Raw genomic sequence first — 15,889 nt, 5'->3', positions numbered from 1 at the left:
GGATGGATCCCTTGAAATATATCTTTCAGAAACCCATGCCCACTGGCAAGCTGGCTAAGTGGCAAATCCTGTTGTGCAGTTCGACAATGTTTATGTGACTCAGAAAGCAGTCAAGGGACAGGCACTGGTAGATCATCTTGCTGAGAATCCCGTGGAAGGAGAATACGAACCCCTAAAAACGTATTTTCCCGATGAAGAAGTGTTATTCATAGGAGAAGACATTGTTGAATCGTACGACGGTTGGAGAGTGTTCTTTGATGGAGCGGCCAATTTCAAGGGAGTCAGCATTGGAGCCGTCTTGGTATCAGATTTCCCTGCACCAACAACATGGCAGAGTATGAAGCCTGCATACTAGGTCTCAACATGGCCATTGACATGAATATTCAGGAGCTGCTGGTAATCAGTGATTCAAATTTGCTTATGCACCAAGTACAAGGTTAATGGGCACCAAGAATTCCAAGATACTGCCATATTTGCACCATGTGCAGGAATTGAGAAAGAGGTTCACGAAGATAGAGTTTCGGCATGTTCCCAGGATTCAGAACGAGTTTGACGATGCATTGGCCACTTTGTCATCCATGATACAGCATCCCGACAAGAACTTCGTCGATCCTATCCCAGTAAGGATCCATAGCCAGCCGGCGTATTATGCCCATGTTGAAGAAGAAACAGATGAAAAGCCTTGGTTTCACGATATCAAAAAATATTTGGCAAAAGGAGAATATCCGGAGCATGCAAATCATACTCATAAACGTACGCTTCGGAGGTTGTCCAACAATTTCTTCCACAACGGAGGAACCTTGTATAGAAGAACTCCTGATTTGGGATTGCTAAGGTGTGTCGATGCAAAAGAAGCTTCTAAGCTAATTAAGGAGATACATGCTGGGACCTGCGGTCCGCATATGAATGGCTTTGTCTTGGCCAAGAAGATACTTAGGGCTGGTTATTTCTGGATGACCATGGAGACAGATTACGTCCAGTATGTCCAAAAATGCTACCAATGTCAAGTACATGCCGATATAATAAAAGTTCCTCCAAATGAGCTCAATGCAACAAGCTCGCCTTGGCCATTCGCCGCCTGGGGAATGGATGTCATTAGTCCAATCGAGCCCACCGCCTCAAATGGGCATCGGTTCATCTTGGTAGCTATTGATTACTTCACCAAATGGGTCGAAGTAGCATCTTACAAGAAAGTAACTAAGAAAGTCGTGGCAAATTTTGTCCGCGATCGGATTGTTTGCCGGGTTGGAGTTCCAGAATCAATCATCACTGGCAATGCCTCCAATCTCAACAGTGATCTGATGAAGAACATGTGTGAGACTTTCAAAATTAAGCACAAGAATTCCACAACTTATAGACCTCAGATGAACAGAGCTGTAGAAGCCACTACCAAGAATGTCAAGACGATACTGAGAAAGATGGTAGAAAAACACAAACAATGGCACGAGAAGCTGCTGTTTGCTTTATTGGGATATCGTACCACAGTCCGCACATCAACTGGGGCAACTCCCTACTTACTGGTTTATGGTACTGAAGCTGTTATTCCCGCTGAAATGGATATCCCTTCTCTAAGAATCATACAAGAAGCTGAGCTTAGCGACGCAGAGTAGATAAGGAGTCGTTATGAGCAGCTAGCCCTCATAGACGGAAAAAGGATGAATGCAATGTGTCATGGGAAACTCTATCAGAACAGAATGTCCAGAGCCTTCAACAAGCGAGTCAAGCAGGGGCAGTTCACACCGGGGCAGCTGGTGTTGAAGAAGATCTTCCCGCATCAGGATGAAGCCAAAGGGAAATTCTCTCCCAACTGGAAAGGCCCTTACATGGTTCATAGAGTATTGACAGGGGGAGCCCTCATACTTGCAAAAATGGATGGAGAAGTCTGGCCAAAACCGATCAACTCAGATGCAGTCAAGCGATACTATGTGTAACTATTTATGTTTTCACAAAATGATGTAAATTGAACTACGGTTGACCTAATTACCGTTTAAGAGGGGATACGTAGGTAGCCCTGTGGGTTGGGTCATATCATAATAAAATTTTCATTTCCCCCCTGAACAAAAAAATGGAGCAAAATTTTGAGGAGGACCCTCAAAATTCCGGAGCAAGTCCAGCCAACGCCATCATATGCCAGAAAGTCAGAAATCAATCAGAAACTGGGGTAGAATTTTGGGGAGGACCCTCAAAATTCTGAAGCAATTTCAGCTGATCGTATCATGTGCAGCAGTCAGACGTGTCCATCTAACTGGGGCAGAATTTTGAGGAGGACCCTTAAAATTCTATAGCATGAGAGTTTGCGATGTCTCGGATCGTGTCACAGTCACTAGTTCATCTAACCAATTTCTAAAATAATTTATTTTTATTATTTCATTGAAACTATGCATGTTTGCTTGTAAAATGACTCTGTTTAGCCAACGCTACCCCCAATGATTTGAACAGGACCTTCAGACCAAGTGAAGCAAGACAACGGAGGCACGAACCGACCTCCCCCTTTACAGAACTCACGATTTTTCTTTGGATGCAGGAGCGAAGAATATACATGCTTCCAAGTCACAATCTTCATAACAACCGCGATACTGAAATCTATTATCAGCTAATAAAACTCTTCTATCACCTGCTATTTTATTTTTGCATGGGACTAAGCCCTGTCTCGAATCTTGCATGAGACTAAGCTCTGTCTCCATCTACATGAGGCTAAGCCCTGCCTCCATATCTGCATAAGGCTAAACTCAGCCTTCCATTTGCATGGGACTAAGCCCTGTCCCGAATCTTGCATGAGGCTAAGCCCTGCCTCCATATCTGCATAAGGCTAAGCTCTGCCTTCCATTTGCATAGGACTAAGCCCTGTCCCGAATCTTGCATGAGACTAAGCTCTGTCTCCATCTGCATGAGGCTAAGCCCTGCCTCCATTTTTGCATAAGGCTAAGCTCTGTCTTCCATTTGCATGGGACTAAGCCCTATCCCAAATCCTGCATAAGGCTAAGCCCTGCCTCCATTCTGCATAAGGCTAAGCTCTGCCTTCCATTTGCATGGGACTAAGCCTTGTCCCGAATCCTGCATGAGACTAAGCCCTGCCTCCATTCTGTATAAGGCTAAGCTCCGCCTTCCATTTGCATGGGACTAAGCCTTGTCCCGAATCTTGCATGAGACTAAGCTTTGCCTCCTATTTGCATAAGGCCAATCATCGCCTTTATTTACTGAGACTAAGCACCGTCTCTCCAACACTATCTATTTACTCCTCTTTTGGGCTAAGCTCTGCCCTCAACTTTACAAGACTAAGCCTTCTCTTGTTGTTTTTAGCATCATATTATTGCATCTCATGGGCTGAAATATCGCCAACTTGTCCAAAGACGTCATCGTCTAAAGGCACCATCCTCATAGCCAGAAGACACTATGCCATGGCCTGAGGATCTCTCAAATTTGCATATCATTATTCAAAGGCGTCATGGTTCGGAGGCACCATTTTCTTGGCCCGAGAACATCATTGCATGGCCTGCAAATCCCCCACCGAACAATTCATGGCCCAGGATATCATGGTCTAAGGACGTCATCCTCAACCGTCTAAAGACAATTCTCATGGTCCGGAGGGAATTTACATCATATTTAAATTTCCGCACAAATATGTACTTGTAGTATCTCTTCACTTGCAGGTCACCCGACAAGCAACCACTACCCAACAGGAGCAATCCCGCTTTAGTTCTTTCAAATTATCTCAAATCTGACCGTTCACCATAACCATCTTTCCATCCATTCCAAAGTCTCGTGTCCGTTCTTGTGGTGACTTCATCGGTATATTCCACCAATGAATCCAGAACTACACATGGCCTGATTCCTGTAAAGCCAGGGATATGTAGGCAGCCCAGAGACCAAGGTTTGGCCTCTATTTTTCAAAACATCCCGATCGGTCAAAATTGCCATCATTTCTTTACCCGAAAACTCTTTCATCCTTCCCGGGTAAAGAGGGGCAGCTACTGATACCCAATTTTTCCCTATAATATTTTAAAAAAAAATGCATCTATACCTCCAAAACCATGCATTAGCATCAATAATATTTTTCCATAATTTTTGCATTTTTAAGGGTTTTAATTAATTACTCCAGTATTTTATTTATGCAAATAGTTACTAATTACACCACAAATAATTTTATAATAATTTTGTGGTTTAGTTTTATCATTTACGTTTGCACTAAGTTTTAATTATTGCATAAATAGCCACATTTGGGATTACAATTGCAGTTACTTTGCAATTATGGCCCATGCATGCATTATTACATTTTACCAGAAAATAGCCTTTTATATTTTTTTTTAAATACTGGGTAATTATTTTTAAAACATTTCTTAGGTATGAAAATCATTTTGGTAATATGTTAATTATTAATAAAATTATTTTTTATCAACTAAATGGGTATTCAAAAAATGGCCCTTTTTATTTTCGGACCTAGCCTAATTAAAACAGCCCAATTTCAATCCCAATTCAATTAAAATTAGCCCAAATCTACCCAGGCCATTTTTATCTGAACCTAACACAATTAAACCTATCCAACCCAGCCATTCCGTTTAATCGTGGCCGTTGATTTTTTAGATCAACGGTCCACGATAAAACTTACCATATTAATCCCAAACGACTCCCTAAACCCCTCATTTTCTTTCATTTCCGCCGCCCTTCGTTCCCTCATCTCTCAAACTCTCTCTCAACCTAACCCTAAAACCTAGCCGCCGTCACCTGTAAAACTCCTCGTCTATGGGGTTTCTCTATATTTTTCGTCCCTTGCCGGCCTGCTACATCTTCTGGTTGTTCGACTTCTTTGATCTATGAGAGAATCTCAAAGAGATTCAACCTGGTTTTGCTCGAAACTTTTTCATAAGCCAGTCTATGGCCATTTTCGTTTGTGAGTGCAGTTTTCTTCCAATTTTTGGTTCGAATCTATGGGTTTAGACTGATTTATTTTCGTCCCTGTCATTTTCCAAAACCCTAGTCTTATGACTACTGGGTCTGTTCAGATCCTTGTAGATCTGAAACATTCTGAGTATTATTTGGTATTTTTCTACGAAAAACTTTGTATTTCTCTTATCATTATTTGATTTCAGTAATTTTTAAGAACTAGGGTTCGTCCTAAGTTCTCTTCAAACGATTTTCAAACTTCCAAGTGTTGAATCTGACTATTCTTTACTAGCTTGAATGATTTTCGTATATATGCTTAAACCCTAGACATTTTCTGTTTGTGACAATGATTACTTCAAATTTCTCTCGTTATTTGTTTATTTCTGTCAAGCCAATATACTGATTGATTTCTATTAGGGATTTGAATAATTTTTTCCTGTTATAATCAGTATTTTTGGGATTTTCACTTACTTTCCATATTTGTGACCTTTAATTGGTGTTACTTGCCTTATTCCGACTAATTAGTTAATTTATGGTCAATAAGTGATTTGTTTACCTTATTTGAGTCCCAATCAGGGCTGGTAATTGATTCTCCTTGTGCTATTGTGACCTTCCCGGATTCTGTTTATGCGGATTGGTTGGGTTTAGCCCCAATTAACTGATTGATTATATTTACTTGCCTTATTTACGAATTTTAAATTATTCTCGCCTTATTTGTCTACTTTACTAAGTGCTATATATACACTCTCATTCTGATTCTTCTACACGAATGACAGTTCAGAAACTCACACACACACACACAAACTTTGCTCTCACTAAAACCTTTCTGCTACTTGTGTTCACTACATTGTCTAGCCGGCTGAAAGCCAAGGCTAGATCACTGAGTTCTGCACACTTTCACCTTCTGTTTTGCTATCTTTAACTAGTATGTTTCCATTCCTAATGCCATTCATTATGTTATGAAGCTTAAACCTATGTGCTTTCTTGTCTGTTGCTTTACTTCTGTTGAATCCATGACTTTTCTGTATTTCAATTAGCATGACTACTTATGGACTTCAATTAGTATGGCTACTTCTGTGTAATTGAACCTATATCTTCCTTGTTTCCAATCAACATGGCTACTTCTGTATTTAGCTCTATGTCTTTCATGTCTATTGCTTTAAATCAGCATGATTACTTCTGTTGTTATGTCCTATCCAGTATTGTGTATTCTGGTTATTAAGTTTATGTGCTTCCTTTTTTTTAGGCTTCTGATCAGCATGTCTATCCCCTATTGAATGTTATAGAATTTGGCTGTCAACCTGCTTTGTGTTAACTTGAATGTTTTTATTCCTGACCTGTTTTATGTGTTCCTGACTAATGACTTCAATGTTTGCAACCCTTACTACCCTTCTTTGTATGGTTTTTCTGTTTATTATTATTCCACTCCCAGCATGCTATGTGCCCCACCTAGTGATAACTAATGGATTGAGTTGAATCTAGGCAATCTGAAGCTTGTTTGAAATGGTTGTGAGCATGTTTTGTCCTTGTTTGATTGTTTGAACACAGAGGGCTGCAACGACTCTATTTACTCCTGTTTCACTTCTACTCTTGCTTCACTTCTAAACTGTTTTACTTCTAAATTGTTTTTTCTTAAAACTATTTATATTTTCAAGCACCATTTTCAACTCCTACTCTTAGAACACCTAGGGTCTTGCCCCTCTGGTGTAAGCATTGCTTAGGAGTCCACGAGGCTCCTCTGAACTTTGATACACTGGAGTTGGCTTTCCAAACTTGCTCACAAAGGGTTACTTTGAAAGTTTTCGGGTGTGAGAATTGCCCGGGGTCCCTGAGGCCCTTGGGAACTTTGACACACCAGGATCCTATTGGATGCACTATGAGATTATGGCATTTGTGAACTGGTTGAAGGCCTGGTCTGCCAGGTTTATCTTTTGGGCCTATATTCAGGCTCACTATAGTTGTAGCAATTCCACTTCTGTAATTCATTATTAATGTTGGTTTGTAATAATAATTTCTTGTAAACAGATATTGGGGAAATTAGTAAAAGGGAGGGACTTTTATATACCTTTTGTGGGAATCGGCCATGCTCATAGGATCGTTATGATTGTCTATAGGCATTAGAAACCATGCTCATAGGACCGTTATGATTGTCTGCATGCATTAGAGACCATGCTCATAGGACTTTTACGATTATCTACATGAATTAGAAGCCATGCTTGCAGGATTGTTTGATGCATTATAAAACATGTTTATAGGCTCCTTATGCTATTTGTTCTAAATTTCCATTCTAAGAAAATTTCTGCATTCTCACACTTACATTGAAAATCTGGTTCTTAGGTCATTTATCAATTGTGCCTTAATAATCATGTTCACAACTTTCCTATGTGCATTAGAGATCATGTTTCTAGGATTTTTGCTGCACTCGCTCAAATACCACGCCTAAAGGTTAAACGCATAAAAAACAATTTTGTCACCTAACCATCATGCCTATAAGGAATAAGCATAAAAACAATCTCAACACTTAGACATCATGCTCGTAGCGATGAAAATGTGAAACTAGTTCTGTAACGCATGTGATCATTCTTCAGCACATAGACAGCATATAGGTTCAATAAATAAAAAATCTGTCTGCCAATTACTGATTCAAAATTATGGTCTTTATTAATTTCTAGATGACATGTTACCGTTGATCCACGCCTAGGAAAGCCTATAGGCAATCAAGGTCTAATAAATTGTGAAACTATGCTTTTCTTACTTGTGACTGCCCAGATCAATAGGTTTTTTTTAAAAAAAAAATCAGTTCGAAAATTGATTAGGCCTTTAACGCAAATGTTGCATACTCTCTGCTTGTCATGCTCGCCTAGATATCCTGTTCTAGGACCCCACTGAAAATATCTGAAATCTGCTGTTTGAGTCGTGCACTTGCTTGCTCTATTTGTGGAGGTAAAAAGTGAGCCTTTTAACTATTCTATCCTTGGTCCAGTCCTACGTGTTTTGTTTGTCGCCTAGAGTTTTCTCCTTTTAATTACTGTAGGAGAGTCTAGATCTACCTTAACTAGAAGTCCTAAATACCACCAGGACTATATAAGTAAAGGGACGGTAGTGTACGCATAGGACACATCTTAAGGTTACTAGAACGCTTTAGGCTATGACCAAGGGGAGGGAAATTGGGTAGTAAAGGATATGATGATATGTGCGCTAATGCCACGTGTAACCCCTCTAGTTGAGGAAGGCTTACCGGGTATTGTACAAATGTGATCCTATAGGCTAACAAACCTAGGACTTCCCTCACCTTATATACATTGTCTGCTTAGACTGCCTATCTGTTAAATTTCCTTTATTTGCATATGTGTGCTTAGACTGCCTATCTGTTAAATTTCTTTTATTTGCATATGTGTGCTTAGACTGCCTGTCTGTTAAATTTCCTTTATTTGCATATGTGTGCTTAGACTGCCTATCTATTAAATGACAAATTCACATAATTTGAGTTTGGCCGGGACCCACCGTTGTGGACCGCGAGGGGTGCCTAACACCTTCCCCTCAAGGTTATTTCGAGCCCTTACCCAAATCTGTGGTAATGCAAATCGGTTTTATGAGTTACTTGCTTTGGGTGCCCTAACACACCTTAAATCCGTTAGGTGGGGACTTTTCAAATTCAAATACCCAATTTCCAAAAGGAAATGAGTTGTTCCCAATGAATGTCGAAACCCGGACTCCGCGAGGAAAAAGGGGGCGCGACACTCGCCGCAGAAGCGGGACCGCACCTGTGGAAGGAGAAGCGCAAAAGCTGAATGAGGGGGGCCTGGTGAAGGACCGAAGATGCGGTAGTGGGGCCGCACCTGCAGAATCGCAGAAGCGGTTAGGTGACCGCAGGTGCGAAAATACTAGAGGCATTGAGGTCTTTAAATCGGGGGTTTGGTTCATTTCAACCCTATTTCTTCCATTGAAGCCGATTTTTGGAGCAACTTTGAGGTGCCATTTTCACTACCAAGCATGAGGTAAGTGGTTTATACTAGTTTTGAGTTAAATACATTATTGTATATGGATTTGAACATGGAAATTAGTGGAAATCTTGGGGTTTGTGGGAAAACCTAGAAATTTGGTATTCTTGGATTTTGACTACGATTTTAGACATAAAATTGAGAGTAAATTATGTATTTGAGTTCGTGAGGTTGTGGGAAAACTTTATCTTCGAAAATTTTTGGAATCCGGGCATGTGGGCCCGAGGGCAATTTTGTCAACTTTTCGATCGGGGTTTGAAATTGTTATAAATTGGATTATTATGAGTAATTGAACATATATTAATGGGTTTGCATATTGGCTAGTTATGGAGCGTTATGCATCGATTTTAGTCTTCGGAAGGGCGTAAAATATCGGTTATGGAACTTCGGAGCAAGGTGAATCTCCTTTTGTAAGAGGGAATTGTCCCTAAAGGTGGATTAATTGGATATGTGCTTCTATTTGTGGGGGCTACGTACACACGAGGTGACGAGAGTCCGCGCATAGCTACTATTATGCTTATGTTCGGGTAGTCTAGGACCCAAAAGCATGCTCTACTTGAAATGATTGTACCCTCATTGATAGTTTAAATTGCTTTAATCGTATCGAAGTGGTAAATGATTTTTTAAAAGAATTAAACTTCATTTTCTCGACTTGTAAAGAGAAATTGACACTTCCTTGAATAATTGTTTCCCTGATGAAGTCTTGATTGACTGTTTGAATGTGTGTTTCTATGTGTACCTGCGTCGCATGTATGATTCGCGAGTGGGGTGATTGTTTATTTTTATTTGACCGCGTCGCATATATGATTCGCGAGCGGGGTGATTGTATATTTATATTTGACCGCGTCGCATGTATGATTGCGAGCGGGGTAATAGATGCATCTATGGTTCGCGCCATTCGACCCTCTGGCAGTGCACAGTTTAAATATTGTTGGATCGGGCTGTACGACCTCGGCATGATTTGCGCATGCTTTCATTGCTTGCCTTGAAATTCATAAATGTTGATATTTGTTCTCCTTGCCTGGGATAAATGTATTAATGATAAAAATGAATTTGGAAATTTCCTATGAACGAAAGAATTGTTTACTTGCCTCACGCTATTGAGCTACAACCATTTTTATGAAAATCCTCGATTTACTATATTATTCATATATTATTATTGGATCACTAGTAAGTGTCGAAGCTGATCTCTCGTCTCTACTTCTTTGAGATTAGACGGGATACTCACTGAGTACACGTTGTTTTTACTCATGCTACACTTGCTGTGCATTTTTGTTGCACAGGCACATGTACCTCTAGCGGCCTAATGGGCATAGAAGCATGGAGGATACGGAGACTTAGGTGAGCTGCATCTCTCGAGGCGACCCGCAGCCAGCATAGTCTCTTTCAGTGTATTGTATTTATTTTCTGTCCAAATTTGTATTTCAGACAGTTATTGTACTTCTTTTGATTTCCTAGTTATTGCTCACGCACTCGTGGCACCGGGTTCTAGGATGATTTCGCAATTATTCAGTAAATAAATTTTGTAAAGACATCATTATTTATTCAGTGGAGTTTATTATTCATTGTTTAATGTTTAGCAGAAATGATTTTGAAAATATTAAAACGAGAATTTACTAGTTATATGGTATTTTCTTGCCTGACAGTGGTGTCCGGCGCCATCGCGATCCTTAGTGATTTTGGGTCGTGACAATTATGTCCCAAACTAATAGGATTATAAGGCTAATACCTAGAATTACGGTTATGTCCTTTTATTGTGAGTTATTATACTTAATATTAAAAGGTTATTTCTGTAAACTAACATTATATTCATGCTTTTAAATATATACTAGTTTCTCACGTGCGATGCACGTGTATGTTAGGTCATGTGATATAAGAATTTATAAAACAATATCAATATGTATTTTTGAAGTAAAAGTTTGAATATAATTATACATGAACGAATAAAGTGCAAGTTTCTGTGAATGAGGTCAGTGTGAATCGTCAAACTGTGACTTGCTTATCGAGGTTAGATGGTTGGATATCTTCTCAATCTGCGGAAACAAACAATCAAAGTTTAAATAAATACGTATTTTTAATATTTATTTAGCTTTTTAACTGGGTATTTGCATTCAAAGAATACAAACACGGAAAAAAAAATATATCAGTAGTTTCCAAACGCTACTTTTTGACCTCTCGATGATAGCATATGCTTGAAAGTTCGTATATATTTATATTAGATCTGTAGGAGAAGCAATATAAGTGACATCTTTATGCAACATGTGCATTAGATTGCAATTTTATTTATTTCAATACCTTGTAAGCATATTATGTTATTATAATATAACAATATGGTAGGTTTATATCCAAAGCTACATGCACTTGCTCCTACATATATATAATTGCAATTCTTTCCTTTTCTTCTGACGTTATAATAATTTATTCATTCTTTAAGTTTTACCATTTAAACACAATTTCATAGGGTATTCGATATCTAGGGAACCTGATATGACAAAAAAATTAAAATATAAATAAGAAAAGCAGCAATTATTGTGAGCAACACGACTCCATTATTTTTTAAACAGGAAAAAGAAAGACATCGGCTTCTTTTGGAATATTACATTAAAGTTAGCTACACTTGCTTTCATAGGGGTAAAATGTTAATACTAAAATTGTCGTTTTAAATAACAACTGAAACTAACTACTTGCGTTTTAATTTCAAAAGTATGTTTGTTAATAGAACATGGTTGATGTTTGAATTTAAAGATGAACTATGAGGACGGGCCAATTATATCCTTTTACGTTAAGAACCTATGTATTTTATGATTGGTGTTTGAATTTAATTAAAGATGAATGACATTGAGTTAAGTCATTATTTCTTGTCTAAATAACAAGCTAGTATGAAAATATAAAATAAGAGAAATTTTTATATAAAACAAATTCTCCTTTATTTTTATAGTTTTATAATATTTTCTGCTTTCCACAATTATAGAACAAAACTTCTTTATTTAACGTGTAGATTGGTTCGTTGCCTTTAGGGAATTTGCTTTCTTCTTCCCCCTCGGTACGAATTGTTAGAGATTCTTTCAATCCCAAGAACATGTAGAGATTTCTTTTCTTACCTTGTTCCACAAAATGACAAATCACAATGACTGTCAACTTTCCCATGGTGGAAATTTTCATTCACTACTACCCACTTTTTTTGATAAATTTTCAATATTGCGTGCTTTGGAGCTACTACTACTCTTCTTCTTCTATTCCTTTGAAATATATCTTTGTGATTTTGTAAACGGAAGCCTTTGTAAAGGAAGGCAACCACGATTAGGAACAGTTAGATGGAAAAACTGTAAACATTAGTAACTAATATGAAAGATTATAACCTTTCGAATAAATTTGGTAATTTTTCATAAATAAAATTTAATTAATTTAGAAGGGCATTTAGGTAATTCAACATTTGAGTTTATATATATATATATATATATATATATATCAAATACTATTGATAATTCAAATTAATTAAAAAACTATATGAAAATATATTAAAAATCATTTTCGACTCCCCGAATAGTAATAACTAAACATAAAAAGGGATAGAGGGAATATAATGATAAGACACGGCGTTTTGGTTAGTCCGCCGTGACATTACCATACCAGGCCAGCTGCATATGAGGTTACTAGAATTAGCAACTTCAACACTTTATTGTGCATTTATCACTTCCTTGTTTCTACTTTATAAGTCTACACTGAGACAAGAATTAGGCACAAGATATAAGCCCACATGGGATCAGCAGAAAGTGCTAAATGAAAATGGACCACTATATCATGTGGCTACTTGCCCATTTGGATTCCAAAAGGGATCAAAATGAAGACCAACTGATGAAATCAAAGGGATTGCCCTTGATTCAATTATCCTGATCCTCACACTATAACCACTCACCATTCCTTTTTCTAGCCTGTGAAGCTTCTTGTATCCTATTGTGGTTCCATTTGCAATTTTCATCCCATTTACATAAATTTCATGTTTTTTGATCCTTTGACCTAGTCCTATTGCTTCTTGAATTCTTACCACATTAAATCTCAATGGTTTGTCCTTCGCTTTGAACTCAATCCAATGGTCATCTTCATCTTCATCTCTTGGAGCCCAATATGTCCACAAATGGTCATTGTCTAGCACGTTTTCGGGTCCAAAACCTCCATTTTTACCACCCCTCTGACTACTTGCTTTGATCGAACACTTGGTGGCCAAATTGGTGGAGAATATTGTGTCGATTGCACTTCTAAATTCTTTGAGTCTTTGCACATCGCTGTCAGATATTAGTCCTTGTTTATTAGGAGGCACGTTAAGTAGCAATACGCAATTTCTTCCAACGGACTTGTAATAGATTTCGAGTAAATCGCTAAGGTTCTTTGGTGCTTGTGATTTATGCCAAAACCATCCTTTTCGAATGGATACATCGCATTCTGGTGGTAGCCAATCTGTCCCTTTTGGATCTCCACTGTTGAGATAACTGCATTTTGTTTAGCAAAGTAAGCATTTAGCATTATAGTTTATAAAAATACAATCTTTGATATCACTCACTTTGTGTAAATAGAATCCGCTCCTATATATATACTATATTTCCTCAATGACTAATAATTTTCCATTTGTACTCTATGAAAATGTCCCACCAAATGACTGGACGTAACAGCCACAATCTAATAATTGACATGTATCTTCTTGCTTTTCATACAAAGGGTAATTGACGTACATTGTTAACCAAGAATCAGTTGTCAATATTACTGAATACAGCTAGCACAAACAATATTAAGGGAAATAATTGTATTTACGCTGGGCAGAATATAGTTTACGTACTCAGCGTTGCTATTGCCAATAGACAGTAATGTTCGATTGATGGTGGACCAACTTGTGCTTCCGGCGAATCCGTCCTCATTTCCGACCCATCGGACGCCCGGGCCGGCATCGGAAAATATGTTGATAGTGCTCTGCAGTTCCCTCACCATTGCGAACCAATCATCAAAGTAGTAAGTCATGTTTGGTGCGTTCGAACCCTTTGCTCCATCAAACCATATCTCTTTAACATCTCCATATCTTTCAACCATTAATAAGAAAACTATTAGTTACATTATTCTTTTTTTAGCAGCAGGTAATTAACCGTCTATAAAGAGTGAAACTAATAACCTAAAATATTAAACGTGTTATCTGGTACAACATGTTAAAATATTGAAGGCAAAATTCTTTATTAATAGCATGTCGATGTACAATCAAACATCTCTATAACAACCTCATTTGTTCCGATATTTTTTAGCTCTACAGTGAAGTGTTGTTATAGAGGACATATATTATAACATAACATAAGATACGGTTCCGAGAAAAACTTGACTTTTATAGTGAAAATCTATTATATATGGATGTTGTTATAGAGATGTCTCATTGTATATAGGTTAACTTTTTTTTAAAGGACTTCTTTATCCTAAAACTGTCTTGAATGAATCTGGTAGCTAATGCCGCCAGAGCAGCTTGCAGTAAGTATCGTCACATCGCCTCCCACATGTAACATAGCATGCATGTAACCTGTCGAATTGAAATTCAAAGTGGGGTGGGGTGGGGGGATCGGCTTACTTATTGAGAAGTTCTTGTAGTTGAGCCAAATAGTGTTCATTGTACTCCTTATTTTTACCATATCTCTTATCATGGCGATCCCATGGCGAAAGGTACAAACCGACGTCAACGCCACGAGCCTTGGCCGCATTGACAAACTCTTTAACCACATCACCTTGTCCATTCTTCCAAGGACTTCTAATGACTGAATAATCAGTGTATTTTGAAGGCCATAAGCAAAAACCATCGTGGTGTTTAGCAGTGAGTATAATAAGTGACACTCCTGCTTGGACAGCCGTGTCAACCCATTGGTTGGCATCTAGGCGGGTCGGGTTAAAAATAGAAGGATTTTCATGTCCGGTGCCCCATTCCCTATCCGTGAACGTGTTGACACCAAAATGAAAGAACATAATGAGTTCTCTTTGTTGCCATTTTAGCTGAGCGTAACTTGGTAATGGGAGAATTGGCAATGGAGGTGGTGTTATTTTCACTTCTTGGCTAGGAAATATAAATTGCAATAAGGTGAAAGTTGTAATGATTAGACATGACATAGAACTATAAGGCTTAGCCATGAAATGTTTGCAATGTTGATAAGTATGGTCATCTAATAATTCAGTTGTGAATACATAAATATGGAGAAGATAGGGAGTGAATAAGTGCCAAAATAAAGTGGGGACGTTTTCCTTTTCTCTTTTTGCGTGGTGTACCATACAAGGAGATTCTTTTGTAGAAGCTCCAAGAATAAAAGGAGGGGGGAAAGAGGGGAAATCTTGAAAAGGTTTTTGTTTGATTGTTGAAAGAGAAGTAAAAGGTGATGTAGATGAAATTGGTTTCTTACTTTTCTGCCTCTTAATTTGCACACTTTCACGGGTTGGCCTCCCAGTGTCTGCCGCATTGGATTAGGTAATTGAGACATTTCGCTGTTTACTTCCCAAGGAAGAGTAACAGTTTGCATTATTACTCAGAAAGGAACGAACACTAACTAGCTATCTTTATTTGTCCATTCGCATGTGGGAAATAATGAAAACAGTTTGTGCTTAATGCCATGTCTACATTAATTTCAAGTGCATTATGAAGTTGATATGCAATGTCTTAAAGGAAACCACTTGAAATCAATGGGGAAGAAATTTGAGAAATACTCTGTTTCCCTTTTTTATTTTTTTGATATCAAAATGCCATATATAAAAATTTTATTCTAAGATATTGTTTTTCTTCCTCGTAGTTCAACAAGGGATCCTGCGTTTGAAAATAACCTTTTTTAAAAAAGCAAGGTTATAAATCTGTGGACTTTGGTACAATCCTTCCCAAATTCCGAGCGTAACCGGAGCTTAGTACCCTTTTTTTTTTGTGTGTAGTGCCCTTGTCGATCATTCCTTTCATCATCTGAAGGATAAAATATAGAAGGTTGTTGTGACCAAAAACACTCACG

At 38.1% G+C, this 15,889-nt stretch overlaps 1 protein-coding gene across 1 annotated transcript; it reads right to left on the bottom strand.

The window, feature by feature from the left end:
- Nucleotides 1-12,541: 12,541 nt before the first annotated feature.
- LOC109210782 (alpha-L-fucosidase 1-like) lies at nucleotides 12,542-15,146 on the bottom strand. The gene is made up of 3 exons (XM_019374248.1): nucleotides 14,482-15,146; nucleotides 13,714-13,950; nucleotides 12,542-13,369 (listed from the first exon to the last, which is right to left on the bottom strand). Exons 1-3 carry the CDS (start codon nucleotides 15,030-15,032, stop codon nucleotides 12,682-12,684), a joined length of 1,476 nt encoding a protein of 491 aa, XP_019229793.1. The 5' UTR covers nucleotides 15,033-15,146; the 3' UTR covers nucleotides 12,542-12,681.
- Nucleotides 15,147-15,889: the final 743 nt, after the last annotated feature.

This window comes from Nicotiana attenuata, unplaced genomic scaffold (genome assembly GCF_001879085.1).
Source record: "Nicotiana attenuata strain UT unplaced genomic scaffold, NIATTr2, whole genome shotgun sequence".
Classification (NCBI taxonomy): domain Eukaryota; kingdom Viridiplantae; phylum Streptophyta; class Magnoliopsida; order Solanales; family Solanaceae; genus Nicotiana; species Nicotiana attenuata.
The sequence above is the reverse complement of the archived record's forward strand: the minus strand, read 5'-3'. Positions and strand labels throughout refer to the sequence as shown.

What these genes read in the sequence shown, in the direction of transcription:
- LOC109210782 (XM_019374248.1), bottom strand. Translation starts at nt 15,032, where the DNA reads ATGGCTAAGCCTTATAGTTCTATGTCATGTCTAATCATTACAACTTTC. An exon ending in CTACAAGAACTTCTCAATAA is followed by an intron (nt 13,951 to 14,481) that starts GTAAGCCGATCC and finishes AATGGTTGAAAG; the next exon opens with ATATGGAGATGTTAAAGAGA. An exon ending in ATTGGCAATAGCAACGCTGA is followed by an intron (nt 13,370 to 13,713) that starts GTACGTAAACTA and finishes AACAAAATGCAG; the next exon opens with TTATCTCAACAGTGGAGATC.